The sequence below is a fragment of the Physeter macrocephalus genome, unplaced genomic scaffold, assembly GCF_002837175.3.
Source record: "Physeter macrocephalus isolate SW-GA unplaced genomic scaffold, ASM283717v5 random_116, whole genome shotgun sequence".
NCBI lineage: Eukaryota > Metazoa > Chordata > Mammalia > Artiodactyla > Physeteridae > Physeter > Physeter macrocephalus.
Window position 1 is genome coordinate 1 of NW_021145402.1, and position 22,071 is coordinate 22,071.

General features: G+C 44.9%; 1 protein-coding gene across 4 annotated transcripts in view; it reads left to right on the forward strand.

The window, feature by feature from the left end:
• The first annotated feature begins 5,706 nt into the window (after positions 1 to 5,706).
• Positions 5,707 to 22,071, forward strand: part of LOC102991729 (phospholipid phosphatase 3) — a 43,148-nt gene continuing 26,783 nt past the window's right edge. For 2 of the 4 annotated variants that reach the window (XM_028484065.2, XM_028484066.2), the window contains exon 1: positions 5,707 to 7,666. In XM_028484065.2, the coding sequence (XP_028339866.1) occupies positions 7,364 to 7,666 (303 nt within the window). In that variant the 5' untranslated portion in view covers positions 5,707 to 7,363. The remainder of the gene's footprint in view (positions 7,667 to 22,071) is intronic. The other 2 variants (XM_028484063.2, XM_028484064.2) reach the window with 2 other exon arrangements.

A 22,071-nucleotide genomic window follows, 5' to 3' on the forward strand; every position in this document is an offset into this window, starting at 1 on the left:
GTCATAAGGGAGACTGAGGCAGGAGAGTGGCCGGATCTGTACGAATCCATCTCAGCATCTAAGGAGGAGCCTTGCATTTTTATCCTTGTTCAAGGTCAACCTACACTTTCCAGAGCTTTGTAGCTTTGTGAATAATCTGCATAGACAGAGTTCATGTATACTTAAGAATAAAGGCTAACTGGCCCTGTCTCTGAGTGAACTTTAGCGTCAGAGTATTCTATTACATACTCTGGTTACACCTCTTATCAGCATAGTGGGCACTGAGGCATATTATAATCTCTGACCCTCAGTGCTTTGGCTATATACTGATAATTAATTTAGAGGATTGTTTGGAGAGTTAAATCAGTTGATATATCCAAACCTCCTGGCACATACTAGGTGCCCAATGAATGTAAATTTACTCTCACTCTTTTAAAAGAGGGATCAAAAGAGAGGAAGGGGGCTTCCCTGGTGGCGCAGTGGTTGAGAGTCCGCCTGCCGATGCAGGGGAAGCGGGTTCGTGCCCCGGTCCGGGAGGATCCCACGTGCCGCGGGGCGGCTGGGCCCGTGAGCCATGGCCGCTGAGCCTGCGCGTCCGGAGCCTGTGCTCCGCGACGGGAGAGGCCACAGCAGTGAGAGGCCCGCGTACCGCAAAAAAAAAAAAAAAAAAAAAAAAAAAGAGAGAGAGAGAGAGGAAGGAGGTCTTGGGAAGTGACCCAGTTTTACCTGGAGCAGAGGAATCGTTAGTCCTTCAGGCTCTAGTAATTGTGTAGTACTAGAAATAAATTATCTCGTTTGTGAAATACATAGTGGCAACAAAAGAGGTCTGGAATTCTCTCAGTGAAAGGTATGAATCATGTGCTGTTGGTTGATTTTTTTAGTTCTTGGTGGATATGGCAGCCCTTTAAAAATCCAACTGCACAAGCCAAAACAGCCAGAGCTGGGGGTTTTAAGGTGGCTGATGTTATTTATTTTAAAGGATAAAATGTGTTTATTTTAAGCCCTTTCAAATAAGAAGGATCATTCAAAGTCCTTTTTCATACCCACGATTAGACTAAAGACAGGTGTCTCTTTGTCATGGAATCTGAGATTTTTCCAAAGTTGAGGAACTCAGAAACAGTGCTCAAGGTTGTGTCCTGAGCACCTCACACGGTACCCAGAAACTATACTCAGGAACTGTCTATACATGCTTGTGGAATCCAACTAAGACCAAGGACTTGGGCTCAGGAAACCCAGGGACCAGGATTGGATCTGCCATTCCTTTCTTCATTTCTACCATGTGGTTGCTTTGAGTTCTGACAGTCTTCTTTTTGTAAAGAAAGGGCCTGGGGCTTCCCTGGTGGCGCAGTGGTTGAGAGTCCGCCTGCCGATGCAGGGGACACGGTTTCGTGCCCCGGTCCGGGAGGATCCCACATGCCGCGGAGCGGCTGGGCCCGTGAGCCATGGCCGCTGAGCCTGCGCGTCCGGAGCCTGTGCTCCGCAACGGGAGAGGCCACAACAGAGGGAGGCCCGCATACCACAAAAAAAAGAAAAAAGAAAGGGCCTGAACTTTCCAGTACCGAAGAACTGAGCATTTGTCAGAGAGAACCTCTAGACCCAGAATACTGCATGTTCACACCAGCCAACAGCAAGTGTTTTTCATGGCAGCTTCTTTCAAAGGTGGGAAATGCCTTCATAGTAAACTTAGTTTTGTCTCATCTGGATTGTGGCCAGTCTAGAAATCTGGACAAATATCGTAAACCAAAGAAAGTTTGCACACTTCTAAGACAAGTAGCAATTAATTACTTTAAATAGAAACCTTGTCACTTACAAGCAACATAAATATTTGTATTTTGAACCTCTAAGTAGTGGTTGGGTTGACCATTCTGGCCTTAAGCGATTTTAAAAAAAAATCAATTGGTCATATTTTAACAGGGAAGACATTTATAAAGAAAGGGAGGGTCAGGTCATGGAGTAAGAAAACATGAGCCAAAAGAAAGACAGACCTGGGTTCAAATCCCAGCAACCAATTGACTCACTTGGGAACCTTGGCCACGTTACAAAACTACTGGTTTCAGTTTTCTGTTGGGTACAAATGAAAATAATGGCCTGTAACTTTTCAGAGCTGTTGTGGTGATGAAAATACATTAATTCCTAATTAGATTCTAAACTCCTTGAAATCAGAAGCCCGGTGTGGTCCATCTATGCTTCTAACATCTGGTCCAAATTGGTGCCATTTGCTTGCTTTGATTTCAGATGAGCTGCTTAAACTTTCTGAGCCTTAATTTTTCACTTGTAAAGTGAGTAAAACAGTAAAGTTGGTAGAACTCTATATCGTCGGTAAGATGCATAAATTCCTGTCACAGAATCATTTGAGCAACTAGACTGTGCTTGATACCTACACACAGATTCTATATCCAGTATTATTTTGTGAGCAGATATGTAGGCTTTCTGCAGATATTAGTTTAATTATCACTCACACAGATGCTGAACTTGGCTTATTTTAAGGTAACTACAGCTCGGGTGAAGTGGAAAGTTGGACAACTCTGGAAAAGGTACTTGAAGGACATGGTCCATAGGAGCGATGGGAAAATCTCTCCCCGATGCTCTGATTTCGGTCATGCAAAAGTGCAAAAATTTCTCATTCACTCTCCCACCCCCACTCTTTTCCTACCCTCACAAGAGCTTTCTAAAAAGTACCTTGAGAGCAGGAGGCTGTGTTTAATTTTGCACAAACTTGAAGCTGCGGCTGGAGGGAGCAGGGCTCTGGGGCTGGGTCACTTTGGTAACACTTCCCACATGACTTTATCAATGGGTGGGCCACGGAAACTTATCCCATGTTTTCTTACACCCCACCCCAAACCGCCCAACCTGCCCAAGTGTTCGTTTTTTGAAGCCCAAGAACTTTCAAAGGCCTGAACCCAACACAGGGGCTTTTCTTCATGCTTTGATTTTCTGCCCATTAAGTGTTTGTCAGTGAGTTCGTATTTCGCCTCCTCTGCAGCCTACACATCCCAAGAGGTCCCTGGAGGTTTAGGAAGTTAATTGATCCTTGATTAAAAGAAGGAGAAATGCTTGAGTTGAGGTCTAGAATCACCAAATGGTGTGTGTGTGTGTGTGTGTGTGTGTGTGTGTGTGTTTACATACATTTTGGTTCTGCTTTGCAGAAAGCTTGTAATGTACCTTTCATTATAGATAAATCTAAATTCCAGGATACTGGCTTCAGAGTTTTCATTATATTCAGTACCGTCGTGTGTGGTGCACAGTGAATGTTCAGGGAGCAGGAACCAGTGCTGTTGCCTTGACTGTTCCAAACAAAGCATTTTCTTCTTCAAAGCCCATGAGATTTGCTGGGCTTCAATTAATGTATTAAACTCATAGGTGCTTCCTTCCCTCTATTTTAAGTGACTCATTTACTTTAGAAAGCACCCAGGAGTCAGAGCATTTGAGCCCTGTCCACCACTACCGCCGACAGAGGGACTCTGGTAAGTCACTTTAATCCCTTTGAACCGTAGGGTGACTTAACGTGTTAGCTGTTATGACTGCTCCTCCTGTTGGCCTTTGGGCCACTGGAAGGTTGGGACTCCAACCCAGTAGCCCCATCAGCGCTGAGAACAGAACAGGCAGCAGGTTTGTCAGATTTGCCACGGTTTATGTGGGGATCCTCGGTACCTTGTGTATCTCTCCCAGCTCTGTATCCAAACTTAAAATTGTATTCTCGTGATGGCAGTGGCCATCAGTTTTGTTGATGGCCTATTGCGATCCCTAAATGACACTGTTTTTATGAGTGTATTTAGCCCCTGGACCCCAGAAACCTCCGACTCACATAAGGGTCAAATTAAGCCTCCCATCCGGGCCGTCTTTAGTGCCTCTAGTAGAGTGTTCTTTTGTGCCCTCACTGTAGTCTCTGTATCCATCGGTCCTCACACTAAAAATGTTTTAGTGCACTTGTTTTCATGACTTTCTTACAACACCATGCACCTCTTGAGGGCAGGTACTGTACTTTGATGTACTTACCCCTTGATTCCCAGTGGCTAGCCCTGGAATTTTCTTAAAATGAAATGATCAGGGACTGCAGTGGTTGGTAATAAAGATGGTGCCAACGTTGGAAATGGAGATCCTGTTTTGGAAAAGAACGCCTCTTCTCTGTCATGGAGAGGCAAGGCATGGTGTTATGTCTCTTGAGGACTGGCTGCCCCATTGGGGGGACACGTTCATGCTTTTCCCATCAACTGAAGGGGATCTGAGTTTATTCTTTTCCCGGAGCCAAGTCAAGATTTGACTGGCATCACCCCCAATCATACCACAGGTTTGTAGGGGAGACAGAAAAGGCCACTGGGTTTTCTAAATGCTGTCTCCACACCTTTCAAGAAAATAAAATGGACCATATTCCGATCCAACTTCTTGTCTGTGATCATCATCCACATAATTAGAACCGGAAACCCTCCCCAAGCCTTGGACAAGGAAGGAAGGAAAAGGATTTGGATTGTTCCCAAGTTAAGAGTACAGAGGAACTGACCAGACAGATTTTCTTTCCTAACCTTCTCTGTGGGACTTTCCCCTCCTTCTTCCTTTTAGCGTTTTTGAGTGTCCACAGTGTGTGCCAGACTCGGTGCTGACACCACCCCGTGCTGTTGTGCCTGGTTTCTTCCAACTAAAACAACTTCCTGTACTGGTTTTATTCCATGATATGTGTCTTCCCCTACTAGATTGTAAACTTCCTGAGGGCAGGGCTTGTGTCATCTTTGTAGTCTTTGTACTTAGTAGGCATATTTAAGACTCAATAAATATTTGTTGAACGAATGAATGAATGAATACATTATTATATCCTCCCAGCAATCCCAAAGCAAGATTTTGTTTTTCCCATTGAGCAGATGAGAGGGGAGGTTTTGGAGATGGAAAGTAACTTGCTCAAGTAGTAGGGAGCAGAGTTGAGATCATTAACCGAGTTCAGTCTGACTCCACAGCTCTTTTATATGTGTTTTATTGTTCTTAGGAACATATGTTTTACAGACCTATCATGTGAACACTAGTAAAAATAGAAGCTGGGGGCCTTAGGAGCGGAGCACAAATGTAAGGAACTTGGGGTCTGTTCCCTTCCTTTTATTAGCAACGCTTTGGATCCTTTTGGCACCACAGAGACTGACCGGGCTCAGATGTGAAGCTAACGGTGTTTATCACGATGTGTGGAACTTTAAAAGTGGACTATTAATATCATGCTGCTGGCTTCACAGCTCCTTTTCATAGCCAACTTGGCCACATTTCAAAATGTTTAGGCAGTGGAATGAAGACGGCTCAGGCCCAACGTGATATCTTTTCTCTCCCAGCCTCCAACCCAAGAAGATCAGCTAACTGCACTTGCCATCTCGAAGCCGGAACATGGATTCCCTGCTTCCCTTTCTTCCTTTTCTCCATCGCAGAGACAGAGTTTCAAGAGCTAATAGTTGTTGCCTTCCAGGGCCCCTCTGTGTTTACTCTCCGAAGGTCAGGCGTAACGGTGTGGTGTGCGGCTGGGCTTTCTTTTCAAAGCACCAGTATGAATTTGATAAAGTAAATTGTTGTTCTAGCGGGAAGCAGTTGGGGGGGGGGGTCACAAAATAAATAGCTGTAGAATTCAAATAAATCCAAAGAATAAAACCAAATAAATCCATGTGTAAATTGTTCTAGCGGGAAGCAGTTGGGGGGGGATCACAAAATAAATAGCTGTAGAATTCAAATAAATCCAAAGAATAAAACCAAATAAATCCATGTGTGTATGCACAGTGATACATAAATACACTCTTTAGAAAGTGAGCATTTTTATCGCTGCCAGTCTGGACCAAAGTCATTGAAAAACTGCGGAGTTCATGGTACATTTTTTTTTTTTCTTTAAGAGGCCGTCCGGGCCTTCAAGCCACATGACATGAGCTTAATTCTTTTTGAAAAACATGAAAATGGAATCTTATCTTTTAAACGGCTGCTTATCGTGGGTTTTTTTTTTTCCACTAATGAAATTCATATATGGATGAAACCAATTTGCAAAGTTAAATGAGGGATTTAGGCACTTAGGGGTGGACTAAGAGACCCCGAGTGAGCTAAGCATTCTTTCTGAGCCGCTGTTCTCTCCACTGGCAGATGAATGATAGTAGTGCTTAAATGATTTTAAAATGACTACTCAGGGTTGTTGGAAGAGTCAATGCAAAAATGGTTGCAAAATACCTCACACGTTGTTGGTGCACAGCAGTGGTGGGCTGTTACCATCGACAAGATGGTTTTCATGGTCTTCCTTAGTCCTGACATTCAGTGGCTCACCTTGCACTTTTACTTTACGTTTTACTCACCATTGTGAGGTGGCCTTGGGGCTAGGTATTGAACTTGGATATAGGGGAGGAGGTGTCTTTCCAGCCTAAAGAAGAGCATGAACCAAGACAGAGGCTCTGTGTCCTGTTTTGTTGGAGGGTGTATCAAGGAGGTTCAGGTCGTGGGGAACTCTGGAGGTCATATTTAGGGATGTCATCTTGTCCTGTGCAATGGGGAAACATTGAAGAAGCTTGAGCATGGCCATGACATAGTTACGGTCAGGAAGCAAACTGGTGGATGTGGGTAAAAGGCACAGAAGGCCAGGAGACCAATTTGGAAGCTGCCACCGTGTCCAGGAAAGAGATATTGTGGGCCTTCACTTTTTGCTTCAGGCTTATGAGGGCCTTTCCTGGCAGGTGATGGAATCCATTTTCCATGACCTTTAAGAGAATGGCATCTGAGCTGGACATTGATAAACTAGCAGCAGCTGCAAGAGTGCCTCGGTGCCCCTGATGCCCTTGGGCTCTGCTCCAGGTCTGTAGGCAGGAGGGCCCAGCTCAGCTCTGCTCAGTCTTGTCACAGACTCTTTGAACAGTGAAAGGAAAGCACTGGAAATGGCATTCACTAAGCAGCTACTATGTGCGAACACTGTACTAGGAGTTTTATGTGCTTTGTTTCCTATTCCCCTTTCGTCATCACCACAGTTCATTTGTGGGGAAACTGAGGCTCAGGAAGATGGAGAGAGAAGCAGAAGTCACATTGCTAGGAAGTGGTGGATCTGGGGTTCAAATTCAGGTTGTCTGATTCCAGAGTCTTCAGAATTCCAAGCCACAAAGTCTTGGGATGAGCTTCTCAAAGGGGAAATGATTGACTTAAGAGAGGAAGGCACTTGGAGGCATCCTGAGACATCATTAGATTTGGGGCTTTGTTAGTAATAATTACAAATCGGGCTTTGATTTTTAGCAGGATGTTGTAGAGCAGTGGAAAAGCTCCTGCCCTGCCACTTCCACCGCCTCCCTCTGTGCTCTTGGACAAGACAAGAGGATCACACCACACCCTTCTTAGTGGCGACTAAAGGAGGGAAGGGGGTGCATGTAGAGAAGGCTCTCTGTAGGCTGTAGATCAAATGCAAGGAATTAACATTGCCGTCGATGTTGTTATCTGGGGTGGTCTTTGCTGTAGGTCATTCTTCTTTGGCCTCCTCGCACTGATGTTTTTCCCTCTCTCTTGTTTTTTTCTGGTATATGCGATGATGGTTCCGTCTGGACCAGCGGGCCTGCCCTTCATCATCATCGAGACAAGCACCATCAAGCCTTACCACCGGGGGTTTTACTGCAATGACGAGAGCATCAAGTACCCGCTGAAAACCGGTGAGACAATCAATGATGCTGTGCTCTGCGCCGTGGGGATTGTCATCGCCATCCTCGCGGTAAGCGCCCAGACCGCCGTGTACAAAGCACATCGTGGACTATCCGAGCTAGTAGAGGTTTGGAAGATCGAGTAGAATTTCATTTGATTAACACTGTTTCATGCAGTTAATACTATTACTAAAAGTACTTTAAAATACTAAATATATATATATATATATATATATATACACATATACTAGAAGTATTATAAAAGTATGCTAAGCAACCTTCCACAATGCTGTGCATACCTTATTTATCCTTACAACAATCTAACAAAGTCTAGATATCGTTCTTACCTTTCTTCTACAAATTAAGAAGCCGAGGTCCGCAGAGTAAAAATAATTTGCCCAAGGTCACTTAGTTAATGAGTGGTTGAGTTGGGATTTGAACCTAGTTGTCCCTCACCCCAGAGTCTGAGCTCCTAGCCATTGCGCTATAAATCTGAGCCCCAGAGGACGGGGGTAATACCTTACCAAATATCTCAGGCCTTTTCTGTGCTCTTTCCACACTCTCGTGGTGCTGCTCTGACAGTGGTAATGCCACTGACATTCTCTGGCATATTGTTTCATTCTCTCATCCAGTGGCTGTAGTGTCAAAGTGCAAATAGAATGAGACTTGCAATCCAGGGACCTAGGTTCTAGACCTGGCCCTCCACTGCCAAGCTGTACATCTTTAAAATCAGGGGTGACCATCTTGCTTCAAAACTTTGCAGTCAGAAGTAAAAGAGATCATGACTCTATTGAAGTAATTGGCAAACTCGTAATTGCTGACCAGGTTGCTCATACGCCGGTGTAAAATCTAGACTTACATCCAGATCTTCCCTTAGGGGATGAAACCCTCATTGAAGATGCCAAAACGTGCCACCGACTTGACAAGGTCCAGAATTACTTTGAGCAGTGGTAGCCTCATGGGAATCAGGGTATGGTCTATCTGGGCTTTATTTAGAAGGTCACTGCCCTGTTTCAGATGTGTCCATTTAGGGCAGGGGAGGGGGAGAGTAACTGAGGGTAATCCAGTCTTATAATTTGTAGTTCATACATTTTCACAGCCATCCATTCCACACCTCCAGTATTTTCTAAATTTTTTCTTTGTCCTTGAACCTCAGCCATATGGGCAAAGGGATAGGCATCACATCCACCAAGATCGAAAATCTTTGTTTCAGATCCTTGAGTCATCTTTCTATTCATCCTAGACTGGAAGCTTATCTTTGGCCTGTAAAAGCAAGCCAAGAAGGAAGAAGTTAATATTAAGAACACTGCATGTGAAATAAGGGCTTAGTATCCCCCTCATTCAAATGGAAGATCAGAAGCTTGGAGGGGTTCAATGACATGCTCAAAGTCTAAAGCAAATAAAAATTCGAGCCTAAACCTGGCTTATTCCCAAACCGTCTGTCCCTCTTGCAGGCTTGATTTAGGCTTGGAGGTTGGCTATCCTATCCAAGTGCTGAGTGGGATGGGCAGTTAGCTACTGTTGCCTTCTCTGCATCAGATGGAAGCTGCTGATGGTCATGGAGCACAGTGCATGGAGTTTTTCTTTTGACTTCCCCACTCTGGGGGTTGGGTATAACTTTGAGACCCCTCTTTGTTTTTTAAGAACATCGTAAACGAGGCACGCAGTCAACAGTTGGACATTGGGGAGGGGGCAGGGAGGCTAGTAGAATTCTTTCCAACCTTTCAAAGAAAAACAGTCCATTTGGCAACTGCAGTAGTTTCTTAAAGGTGGACTAAGGATCTTTGTGTTCAGAAGCGGAGAAATATAAAATCTAATTTTACTCTTTGCTCCAAATTAACAGTGCGGGGTTGAGTTCTCTAGGAAGAATGGCTTTGCCTGGAAGAAACGTTTGAATACTTAATACAGTGTCTTGTGCTAAGGTTTGAACAGGTGTTTTTTGACGCTTGGAGGCTCAGTTAATTGAATGCTTTTCGAAGCCGACTCTAACCCGGGAGGGGTTGAGATAAGAATAGCGCAGTGACAGTGATGTTCTGTGATCTTTGTGCTCTTCACGTGCGGTTATCAGTGGCTTGCCTAGTGGGCTGCTCCTAGACGGGGCGCCGTGGAGAGAGACACTCCTCAGAGGCCTGGGGCCCCTCTGGCTACGTGAATCAGGTGAATCCCTGGTTCTTCTAGGCCTCATTTTCCTCGTCTGTGAAATGAGAGTGCTGTTTGACTTCACTCCTGGGGGTTGCTGTGGGAATCAAATGCCATCCCTTCCGTGGGCACATGCTTGGCTGCAGTGGGCTGGGTGGACCCAGTGTGCTCAGGTAGCTTCTCTGAGGTCCGTGTGTCTCTTCCATCTTTCCTTCCTCAAGCAAAATTCCTGGTCAGCAGCTCTTTCCCTGCTGTTTGCCAAGAGCCCCTTCTTCCTCACGAGATGCTGGCGTTTCTAAGAAGAATCTGCTTTGAAGAGCTTAGTTGTGGCTGGCCTCTCTCCTCATGTCACATGGATGTTTTAATTAAAATGCTCCCTGACCTCCCAGGTTTCCTGGAAATGGTCATGTGCTGTGGCCTTGGTTATATAGGACGGGCGGCAGCGATGTTTCCTTCTCCCACACAGGGTTAGCAAAATAGGTTTGGTGGGGCTTCCCTCTGGTTCTGAAAAAGACCAGCCAAGCAAATGCGCCAATAATTGGTGTCCTTTATCCGGGGCTACTGTTGTGCCATGGAAACCTGAGACCGTGTTCAAGCCTTTTGCCCTCGTAGAAACCCCGCCACCCTGGCACGAGGTTTTCTGGTGTCTCAGTTTCTCATGGGGTTAAAGTCATAAGCGCTGGTTCATCCCTGAGCTCCTCTGCTATGGAACGTGTAGCAAATTAATGAACCTCACTGCGCTTCAGTGGGCTCATCTGTGACACGGACAATATATGTCTACTTATGAAGGTTTTCAGAAATAAATGAGCTAAAGTATGGAAAGTAACTTAGGGCCCGACACAAGCAGTATAGTAGGTAAATGTTCACTATTTTTATTGTAAATTAGGAAACAGTCAAAAAGTCGTGAAGTGACTTAGCCAAGACCTTATACCCGGTATAAGTAGAATCAGGAAAGGACCTCCAGCCTTTGGGCTCGTCACATCTCCCGCTCTTTCCTTGTAGTTTATTCGTCAGAAACCGGGTCTCTTGACTCTCGTTCCAGTGCTCTTTGCAAGAAAACTTTTACCTCCTGATCTAGCTGCCCCTGCATTTCAGCTGGAGGCATGTGTGAGAGGTGGGCTCCTAATGAGGTCTGCTTGCCTGCTCACCTGCCATTAAGGAGCACTCAGGGGAAAAAGGAAAAGCAAAGACCTCAGAGGAAAAGTGACTAATTCCCTTAATATATATTCTCAATTCTGGAAAAGCTATACGACTTGAATTCAACAACAATAGCAACCCCTCTCTCCCACTGTGACTGGCCAGAGAGCCTGGCTGGCCCCGTCCAGAATCTGCTTCTGATCAGAGGGTGTGAATGACAGTCAGGGAGGGTGGAGGGGGACCCAGAGCTGGAAATCTAATCATCCTGCTACTTGCTGCCTGGGTCTCCTCCCACCGAATGTCAGGTTTGTTTATAACAACACGAGAAGCCTTTACTGATTTGGATGCCCTTGTTCCAGTCTGAAGAGTCCCCACAACAAAGGAATCGCATGCCAGTGGGGTTTAGAGTGTGGTTTAGAGATGCACATATCAGAAGTTATAGAGAAAGCAGACACCTTTCTATGGCAGGAGATGTGGAAAAATCTAGTCATTTTGACCTCTTTTTCAGATGTATCGCAGATTCTGGAATTATAGCATAATAAGAATTCCTTCCAAATCCACAAGGCAGTGGTTCCTATCCCTGCCTTGTAAGGGTTTAATGACTCTAGCAGCAGTGAGATTAGGAGCAAAAGCAGTACATATCATCCCCCATCTAGCCTTCTCTCGATTTGCCTTGTACCGCGCTGTGAAGAGAATTATGGGCAAAGATCGTAATATGGAAACATGCTTAGTATTCTTTTTAAATAAACATGAGCTCAGTGCTTGCCTTGGTCAGACCCTGAAAGGGGTTTAATAAAGATTCTTAATATCTAGGAGTTGAAGCATGATGAGTCACAAGTGAATCCCCTTCTCCCTCTGGCCGTAAAAACACTACTTTTCCTCAGATCCCATTGATTTTGACCTCTGTCATGATATTCCTAACTAGAGAAAAAGCTCAGGCTTTGGCATCATCTGATTGAGGTTCATGGCCTAACTTCTGAGCTTATCCATTCTGTGACTTGTCCTTCAACTTCGAGCAATCCATTGACCCCTTCGGAAAAGAGCTATACCTTCCTTTACTGTAAATTGGTGACAATAGTTCACCAACCCCATCGGCTCGTTCTGGGAGTCAAATCAAGTGACATTATGTGTGTCATCAGTGAGAATCAGCCTTTTCTTTTCTGTAGTGTCGTACTGTAGCCTTTGTACTGTGCATACAAAGTAGCCTTCGTATGCATATTCTTTTACTTGTACTTGGTAGTGCTTCTAGTGGGTAGATTGGTACAGCTAAGGCAACTGGGAATCAAGATATGAAGTGACTTTCCCATGACTAATGAGTGGCAGGGCCAGACCAGTAGTCCTCTGGATTCTAAGGCAAGGCTTTTAAAAAAAATAATGACACCACTGCTGCCTTCTAAAGGCTGCCTCCCCGTCCACAATTACTTATCAAGCCCCCAGGGCGTGGCAGGTGTTGGGGATGCAGTGTTGAACCTCAGCCCAACAATCTGTGTGTTGTCTCTTGTCACTAAACTGCCAGAAGCTGCCCCATCTCAAGCAGACAAATAGCACCTTCAATACACATCGCCTTGTAATGTGTCCACATCTTGTCTCCCCAGCTAGATAATAGGTTCCTGCAAGGCAGAGATCAGGTCTTTTCCTCCAGCACATGGTAAGTACTAAATAAACACCAAGCAAATATCACCCCTTCTCCAGGATGCATCCCTTGGCTGCCTCCTCCCCCCACCTTCCAAAGGTCCCAGAGGTCCCCGGGCCCACTGCTATAGTTGCAGTCACTGTGTTGAACTGTCATGTCTGTTTGATTGTCTATTTCCTCGTTATCCTGCTAGCTGCATCACGGTAGGGACGGGTCTGATTTGATTTTGTGTTGCTAGTGCAAGGCACAGACTTGGGTGCTCAATATATATGTTTGTGAAAATCACAGAGGAGGTCATGCATTTTGGGCAGAAACTCACAAGCATTAGGCCAAAAGATGTCAGAGGTCCTAGGAAGCAGGGACAAGTGTCCTGTTTATCTCCCTAAAATCTTCACTATGGTCCCTAATGCACGTGGGGGCCTGCTCTCTACCACATGCACATTTCTGGCTGGAGAGACAAGAAGAAGAGCTTATAGCTCTGAGACTTGTTTATTCAGGATCAGGCTTCAGTTTGCCCACATCTGGACTTCATTACTGCCTCCCCACCCCCCCCATCTCCCTTTATCTGAGAGAGCACTGCCAAGAAAACAAGGTTCCCCAAGATTGCTTCCTCATTAAAGGTTAGTCAGTCTTCAACTCTGAAAAACATGAAGTCGAGCTGGCCCAGTGGTGCCTTGCTGGGAGACCCAGTTCCCCAGTTTACAATCCACTACATCTGTGCAATTACCAAGACCACCAACAGAGAGTGGCCGTGTTAATCCTTCAACTGTGTCATCCCGGATCAGACAGCTACAGAGTTCTTCTGAGACCTTCTTACCCCTGGGGGTGAGGTGGGGGGAGGGGCCCTATTTGCAATGTAACAAACACAGGCATTGAGATTAGGATTTAGGTTTCTCCCTTTCCCCTCCACGCCCCACACTCTGCAGAAATTCTTCCTTAGTTACTATCACTCTTAAGGGTTCAGGTTTATTTGGAATATGTATCTAATATGAAGGTGATGATATTCTCCACTTTAAGTGATAATGTTTAGGAGGCTGGGAAATCTGTTTGCGTGAGTCAGCGTTAGGGGATGGGGTAGAGGATCGGATACCATTGATGAACTATCTAGCGGGCAATATGCCTTATCTTAAGTCCTCTTCAAAGCTACAGGGGGTAGGTATTATTTACCCCATTTTACAAATGAGGGAAGGTCCTGAGGCTTACAGGGGGGATGTGGCTAGCGTGAGGTTACTCTGCTTAATGAATGGGGAGCAGGAATGAAAACCCAGGTCTGTCTGGCTTCAGAGCCGAGAGCGTGAACTGACATTGAAGACCCCCTCTGTGCTAGGGGCTATGCAGAGTGTTCTTTATTTAGTGAGCTAGAAAAATCTTTAGTTCCTGGTGTAGAGAGCTCAATGTATAGAGGAAGACGAAACATCTAGACCACCGGGCAGATGACTGCCCGAGATTGACAGTGTGGGTTGGTGTTTTGTAGCAAGTGGTTTGTGCAGAATCTCTGGGTGAGACCTTCCTTAGAACAAGCGGGCAGCTTCTAGGCTTCCTCTTGGCCTAGAAGCTGATAGACAAGACATAGATACTGTCCTTGGAGCCTATGGTATAAAGGGGAAGCAGGGCAAGTACAAGACTGACTGTACCATTAGATCCTCAAGGAGACTAAAGAATTGGTCTGAGAACTAGAAGAGAGTCAGGGCTGTGCAGGGTGGTGGGCTCCAGAGAGGTGAGAGCTTCAAGGACAAAACAGGCCAAATGCTATAGATGGTCTAAGGTGTAAATAAAGTGCTATGGGAGTTGAGAGGAAGATCACTGAAGGTTGTTTTCATTGGTGAAGGCTTCATCGTCATCATCATCATCATCCTCCTTCACGGAGCACTTGTCCCATTTAATATCACAACAACCCTTGAGCTCTTGGTACTGTCATCATATCATCCCCCTTTGTACACATAAGAGGGCCGAGAGTCATAGAGCTCAGTTGTCCAAGACTCCTGAGTAAAAGAGCCCAAACTCTAACCCAGTGCACTAGTTGGCACTTGAGCTGTGCTTTGAAGCAGAGGTGAGACTTTCATCAGAGATCCTGATAATCCAGGCAGAGGGGATGGCTTCACCATGACTGAAACAATAGGGTGTTTTCAAGAATAGTCGAGCCAGACCCGTTTGGCTGGAGAAATAGAGTGTAAGGGAGTAGACAAAGATAAAGTAGGAAGAGATAACTGCAAGACTGTGAAACTCCTTGAGTGCTGAGGAGGTTTTACTCCAATTAATTGCCTAGAGATTGATGAAAGTGTTTTCAGCCTACTGGGCCAATTTTCCAACCAAGGTTAAGGATGGGGCCTGAACCACAGTGGTGGTAATACAAGGGGAAGAGAGAGACAAGAATGGATGTGAGACTCCTTGCAAACGGGAGATGAACAGAATTTGATGACAGTGGGTAAAGGAGATGGAGGGGTCTAAGATTTCCTGTCTTTGCAGTTCTGTGTTTGGTGGCATCTTGAGCAGAAATGAAGGGAAGAGAAGTGAGGTTTGGGGCAGAAGTTGGAATGAGTGTGACTTGGTCAGGTTGACATGCTGATGACATCGGTTTGATAACTAACTAGTTGGATGATTTGGCAGAAGATTGGAACAAGACTGATAGGTGTAAATGGTAAGCTGAAACTAGAGAGAGAAGGATGCCCTTTTGAAGGTCATCTTCACAGAGGTAGTCATTGAAGCTGTTGGAGCAGCTGAGATCACAATGAAAAGGCAAGGATACAACCCTAGGAAGACCTACCTTTATCTGGTAGAACCCAAAAGTGGAGCCACTGGAAGAAGAAAGGTGTTTGAGAAATAGGAAGAAAAGCACAGTGGTGATATTAAGGACGTTAGGAAATTCAAGGCCAAAAGGAACGAGAGGTAGGCAATAGGCAATGCTACAGAGAGAACAGTCGGGAGACTCTTGCATGGATAGGCAGAGCTGGTCATCTAGGAGACACATGGCTGTGAGTCCCTGACTTTGGAAAATACGATGCTTCACGCTTCAAACTGCCTTCCTTGTAAAGCTTGCGGGCTTAGGGCAGCCACTACTGATTTCAACCATTAATAGCTTCTATGGTGACCTCTCTCTGGCTTCTTTGCTGTCCATTATTCTAGATATTGGAGTTTTGACCTACCCATAAAGCCCAGAAACTCCACTGGTGGCCTTGGACAGATTTAGGTCCCCATTGCCTTTCCCGATCTGTCAGGCGATGATCTCCAGCCAAGAGGTTGAAGACAACCTAGTGGGAGAAGAATGGGATATTAAATTTCTCATCAGTTATTTCTCATCACTAAAGATACTGCATTTCATTGTAGTAGATGGAGCATTCAGCTCAAAGAAAACACAGCTACATTTATCTCCATCCTTGGAAGCAGGACCCAGATACGATACATTTTTCCTTTCCCTTGGGACTGAGAAATAATGTGAAGAAAAGGATTCTCCATCATTTAATGTTTGTTGAATGAATGAATCCCTTCTGGGCTGAGAGAAGTTCATTAATTCAGAGCTGAGATGTGAAGGGGGAGCTTGGTGCTCTGTGGCTGGCAGGGATCTAGATGTGCACGTGCCTGATAGGGTTACGTGACCTTCCCAGGTGCTCAAGGAACGTCTATCTCCCTGGAGATACCCATCCTGCCACCACCTGCTAGGGCTTCTAAGAGAATGCTAGCTTGACACCATTGGACAGAACACGGGAGGCCCAGGCTGCAGCGACAGCCCTGCCACTGCCCATTGCCTTGTACCTGAGGGTGATTCAATGGCCTCTCTGGCCTTTGTCATACTCACTTACAAAGTATGGATAATAATTTAGTAATCCATAGGGTGTTGTGAGAAGCAGATAACACAGTGGATAGGGAAATGTTTTGTAAGCCATAACAGGCTATGCAGATGTTATCATTCAAGCAGATCAGAATATAGGGAAGTTTGTCCTTCGAACTCAGCAGGGGAAGAAGATGAGTTCTCAGGCTCTGAAAGACGGATTGTTGGGACACTGTGTGCAAAAGTCTTTTCTTGGGAAAATCTATAGAGTGGACTGTTGTAAATAGCCCTCGCTGCCTGGGATTTAGACTTCCCTTCTGCTTTGTTCCCCTGAAAAAGACATCCTAGATAAAATGGTCAAAACCAACATCTCCATACCCGTATTTTCTGGTTCTACCCTGGAGGGGTGGTACTTCCACATTCTTTAGTGTGGAATGTTCCTTTCCAAGGAGCTCTTAGAACTATCTTGGAAAAGATGTACTTGTATAAAAGTGCAGGCATTTCCTGGAGATATTGCAGGTTCAGATCTCAATAAAGTGAATATAGCAACAAAGCGAGTCACACGAAATTTTGTTTCCCCGGTGCATGTAAAAGTTATGTTTACACTAAACCGTAGTCTATTAAGTGCGCAATCGTATTATGTCTAAACATCAATGTATATGCCTGAATTAAAAAGCACTTTATTGCTAAAAAAATGCTGACAATCATCTGAGGCTTGCGGGAATCATAAGCTTTTTGCAATGGTAACGGTAAAGACCACTGATCACAGAGCACAATAACAAATATAATAATAATGAAAAAATTGGAAATATTACCAAAACGTAATACACAGAGACACGAATTGAGCAAATGCTGTTGGAAAAATGGTGCCGATAGACTTGCTTAACGCAGAGCTGCCACAAACCTTCAGTCTGTTAAAAAAAATCACAACAAAACAAACAACCAAAAAAACCCCACAACATCTGCAAAGCACAATAAAATGAGGTATGCCTGTGTTAATTTTTTGTTTCTCTTTTTCCAAGGGCAGAAAACAAAAACAGTGTTTGCATGGATCTTCTGCTAGGAGCTAGGCATTTGATATACCACCTTCTTGAATCCCCTGGCAATCCTGCCAGGTAGAGATTAATCTTTTTTTTTTTTTTGAGCTTTTTTTAAAAAAAATTTTATTGTATATTGGAGCACAGTTGATTAACAATGTTGTGTTAGTTTTAGGTGTACAGCAAAGTGATTCAGTTATTCATATACAGGTATCTATTCTTTTTCAAATTCTTTTCCCATTTAGGTTACTACAGAATATTGAGCAGAGTTCCCTGTGCTATACAGTAGGTCCTTGTTGGCTATCTATTTTAAATATAGTAGTGTGTACACGGCAAGATATTACTCTTATTTCATAGACAAGGAGACCTAAGCCCAGAGAGGTGAAGTCACTTATCTAGGTCCAAGGTAAGAGACGGGATTCAGACCAAGGTTTTTCTGGCTCCAAAGTCAGTGCTTCTTTCACCACCATGCGCTCTCTTCTTTCCAAAATGTCTCTCCTAATGTTTTTTCCAAATTTCCCCTCCGGAACAGTTCAATATTTGTGAATATGTGGCCAGTTGAGCTCTTGTACACCAGAAAAGACAGGAAGAGGAGCTGTCTGAGAGTTGGAGACTCCCTCCCTCCAGACTGCGGCCACTCTCGGGCAAGGACTGATTGACTGATCCCTTTCTCTCCCCTCGTAGCTTAATTGCAATGCGTTCCCACTTTATTAGTTTCCAGATTCCGTGCCAAGTGCTTTAAAAGGCAGGTAGGGGAGAATTCTTCTCTGCTCGCTGGCAGCCTGCCATCACCCCCAGAATCTGTTGCTTGCTGTTTCAGAAAGGGATCGACATTGAAGGCATTTTTCTCAGCCGTGAAATTTACATATCACAACCTTGCTGACTGAAGCAGAAATGAGGGCTCCAGGGGCCGGAGTATGGGAGTGGGGACAGAGCCTTTGCAGGGGGGAGAGGGAGGGGGAGGGAAGAGCTTATTTTATTACCCGGGAATAAAAACATTGTGAGTAATGAATAAAGTCCGAAAGCAGTAAATCTGGAACTCCAGAGTTACGTGTGTAACGTGTTGGAGAACAATTTAAGCCCTCGCCTCTTCTGCAGAAGTGAGGTATTTGGGCAGCCCGAATTTCATTAAATGGTCTTTTAAGGGTTAGGATTACAAGAAGCCAAACCCGGCTGGTTCATAATGATGATTTATGGCTGTGTTGTCGACTCCCCGACCCTTCTGTACAAGGGGATGGAGAAAATACATAATTTGTTGCTCATTAACTCCAAGATCTGTCAGGGCTGCCCCAGAAGCCATGTGGTCCCGGAGTCATGTGTCTGCTAAATGGCTTCAGCCTGGTCCTGTCCTCGAAAATACGCAGTTGCCATTCTACAGTGGAAGTTGTTTTTAATAACAATAGAAATAATAAAATGATCTCGATGTATTTCTTCTGTGGGTCTTTGAACTTGAGAGTCAGAATATCTGGGCTCTGTTCTTAACACTGTAAGCTTACTAGCCTCACATCCTTCAGATAAGTCACTATTTCTCAGTGCCTTAGTATTCCCACCTGTAAACTGGGTATATTGTCTTCACAGGTTACAGATTAAATGAAACTGTAAGTTGCTAAAGAAACAAAAGATTGCTAGTATTGTTAGGGTTGTTATTGGGAATTTGAGGGGCCATCAAATATTCTCTTTTTTATCTTCCCCTGAGAGGAGGAAGCATTTTAATTAGCAGCTTGCTATTTGCAAGACTGTGGCACTGCAAACTGAAGTTTTAGAATGAAGGGATGTTAGAGCTGGAAATGGTCCTTGAGGTGTAATCAAACCCTTTCTCCCTAAGATGGCTGACGCAGAGAGGTGACTCCCCTGAGATTCATCAATAAAATGATGTAAGAGATGCTGATATGCCGTGGGAACCCACATGTTCTTTTTCAGCATCAGATAGGAAATCACGCTCAGGCCATGCCAGTGTAGAAGCAGTTTCTTAATCTGTGGCAGTGGATGGTTCAAGGAACTCAGGAGCAATCCAAGGGCAGGGATCACTCATGGGGCTTTGGTTCTGTTCCTTGCCTGTGGTGTCATCTCCGAGGAAGTACCGTGCCTCTGCTACTGCTTATTACCTTTGTTTGGTTGGGAGGCTACTGGTGGAGGTGGCACAGGAGAGCTGGGAATAAATGTCGTGGCAGTTATGAAGGAATGAATCACGGAGTCTAGCGCCCTCATTTTGCAAACGGAGAAACTAACTTATCCCAAGTCACTCAGTGAGTAGGGACTTGAGCCCTGGCCCCTTGACTCCTAGGTTAGTGCTTGTCCCCCCATGTCTAACGTCACGTGGGCATGATTTATAAATAAAGAAGAATAAGAAGGAGAGAACATGATGGTGGTAACAAACATCTGGAATGTGTTAGCCTCTAAGGTTACATAGGGTAAAAGTATAAACAGGTTCAAAAGGGGAATTAGACCATGAATGGTAGGAAAGAATGCTGGGTGGAGAGTTAGAACACCTGGGTCTAATCTTTAGATGTGAGTTAATTTGGACCTCAGTTTCTTCCATATATAATGAAGCCTTTCATTTATGACCGGCTAGGCTTCTCAGATTTTAATCTCTGCAGCATGTTGTCAAAGGACTCTTAGTAACGTTTAGAGGACATTTCCAATTTTGCAATAAAACTGTGAGGACCACCATCCTGCTCCCTTTCATTCATTTGTTCATTTCAGCTGATCGTCCTGTTCTCCCAGGGAATGGCTAAGCCAGGATGCCAGACCGGACTGGCCTTTGATCATCTCTCTCTAATACAGAGTCATAGGATCTAGGAAACTCAATATGATCTCGGAAACCAAAGGGTAGCACTTAGAAATATCAAGTATTTATAAACACAGAGTCACTGTATAAATGTTAGCAGTGCTGGTAGCTGTTCTCATGACTGCACCTGCTCGCCCCTGGGCCCGGCTGGCATTCCATGGCCATCCTCCCCCCAGACTTGGGAGCCCTGGCCTTGGATCAGATCCCTAGCCTCGACGCCTTCCCCAGCTGTAAAAGAAGGACGGGACACTCTGAGAAGGACTCTGCCCGGATGTGTCAGCCTGTTGCTTCCCTTGTGGTTGTGAACGTGCTCTCTGTTCCCTGAAAGGGCAAAGGGTGGCTCATCAGCCTTCGCTGTGAGGAAGTGTGAAAGGGACTTTGCGGTGAGTGGTGAGTTGAACATCGCTCCCTGGACTCTGGTTGCATCCAGGAAGTGGCCAGGGCTGTGCTGTGGAGTTAAGACAAGGGCAGCAGGCTGTGTGGTGGTGCATCACCAGCGCAGAATTGCTCCTCGGCTGTGTAGGCAGCATAGGCGTTTGAGTCAGCTGCCCACCCCCCATTCTTCACGTAAAACCCGACCGTTTTGGTTAAGGTGCTTTCCCTCCCCCAGCCTCAGTCTACCTCCTGGTCGTACTGAGGAGTTCATAAAATAAAGTATATAAAAAATAGGGTAGAATCTGCCCGCCGATGCAGGGGACACGGGTTCGAGCCCCGGTCTGGGAAGATCCCCCATGCCGCGGAGCGGCTAGGCCCGTGCGCCTGCGCGTCTGGAGCCTGTGCTCCGCAACGGGAGAGGCCGCGACGGTGAGAGGCCCCTGCGCCGCGACGAAGAGCGGCCCCCGCTCGCCGCAACTAGAGAAAAGCCCTCGCACAGAAACGAAGACCCAACACGGCCCAAAATAAATAAATTAATTAAATTAAAAATCATTAAAAAACAATAAATAAATACTGGTAATGCAATAGATAATCAGTAGTTGGTGGCCCTTTTTTTTTTTTTCTTTTTAAAGTAGTGATAAATCGCCCCTAAGCATTAAGGAGTAGGCACAGTGGGATGGAGGAAGGGTGTGAAAACCCAGACCTGCTCACTGCCTTTCACACAGAAACGAAGACCCGACACGGCCCAAAATAAATAAATTAATTAAATTAAAAATCATTAAAAAACAATAAATAAATACTGGTAATGCAATAGATAATCAGTAGTTGGTGGCCCTTTTTTTTTTTTTCTTTTTAAAGTAGTGATAAATCGCCCCTAAGCATTAAGGAGTAGGCACAGTGGGATGGAGGAAGGGTGTGAAAACCCAGACCTGCTCACTGCCTTTCAGGATGGAGGAGACGGTGAAGGTGGCCTTGGGCATTCACAAACTCCGAAGTGCCTTGTAATAAAAGTTTCTTGGTTTGTAGGCCAGTGTTCTTTTCATCATGCGCTACTTCTAAAGAGTAAACTGAAAGAATCACTTTCTGTGACCCAGGGCATTTCCCATCCATGTTACCACATTTCCGGCAGTAACTCTGCAGAGATTTAAGTTATTTCAGAACGACGCCAGGTAGGTGACAGAGCCTGGATTCAAACCCAGGACTGGGTCTGGGGGCATTCGCCCTTTCCCACAGAAACCTCAGCCGTGGCTCAGCATGGCACAGACTGAGGCCCGGTGTAAAGTTAGATCATTATTGGTGATCCTTTACCCCAAATCCCAGAATCCGGAAATTTGCTTAGGCCCTCAGACCATGACCTTGATTCTTCAATAGCTAAGTCATTATTTGTCTCTCTCTCTCTCTCTTTGTTTTAAAATATATGTGTGTGTATAACATATTTTTATATATTATGTATTTTTATATATTATATATTTACATATAAATATATTCGATTGCATATTTTTCTCGTTACAAACGTACTATATGGCCATGTAGAACTTTTTTAAAAAAAGGAAAAACATGACTGTGTTGGCACATTAATCTTTTCTCCTATGCATATTTGT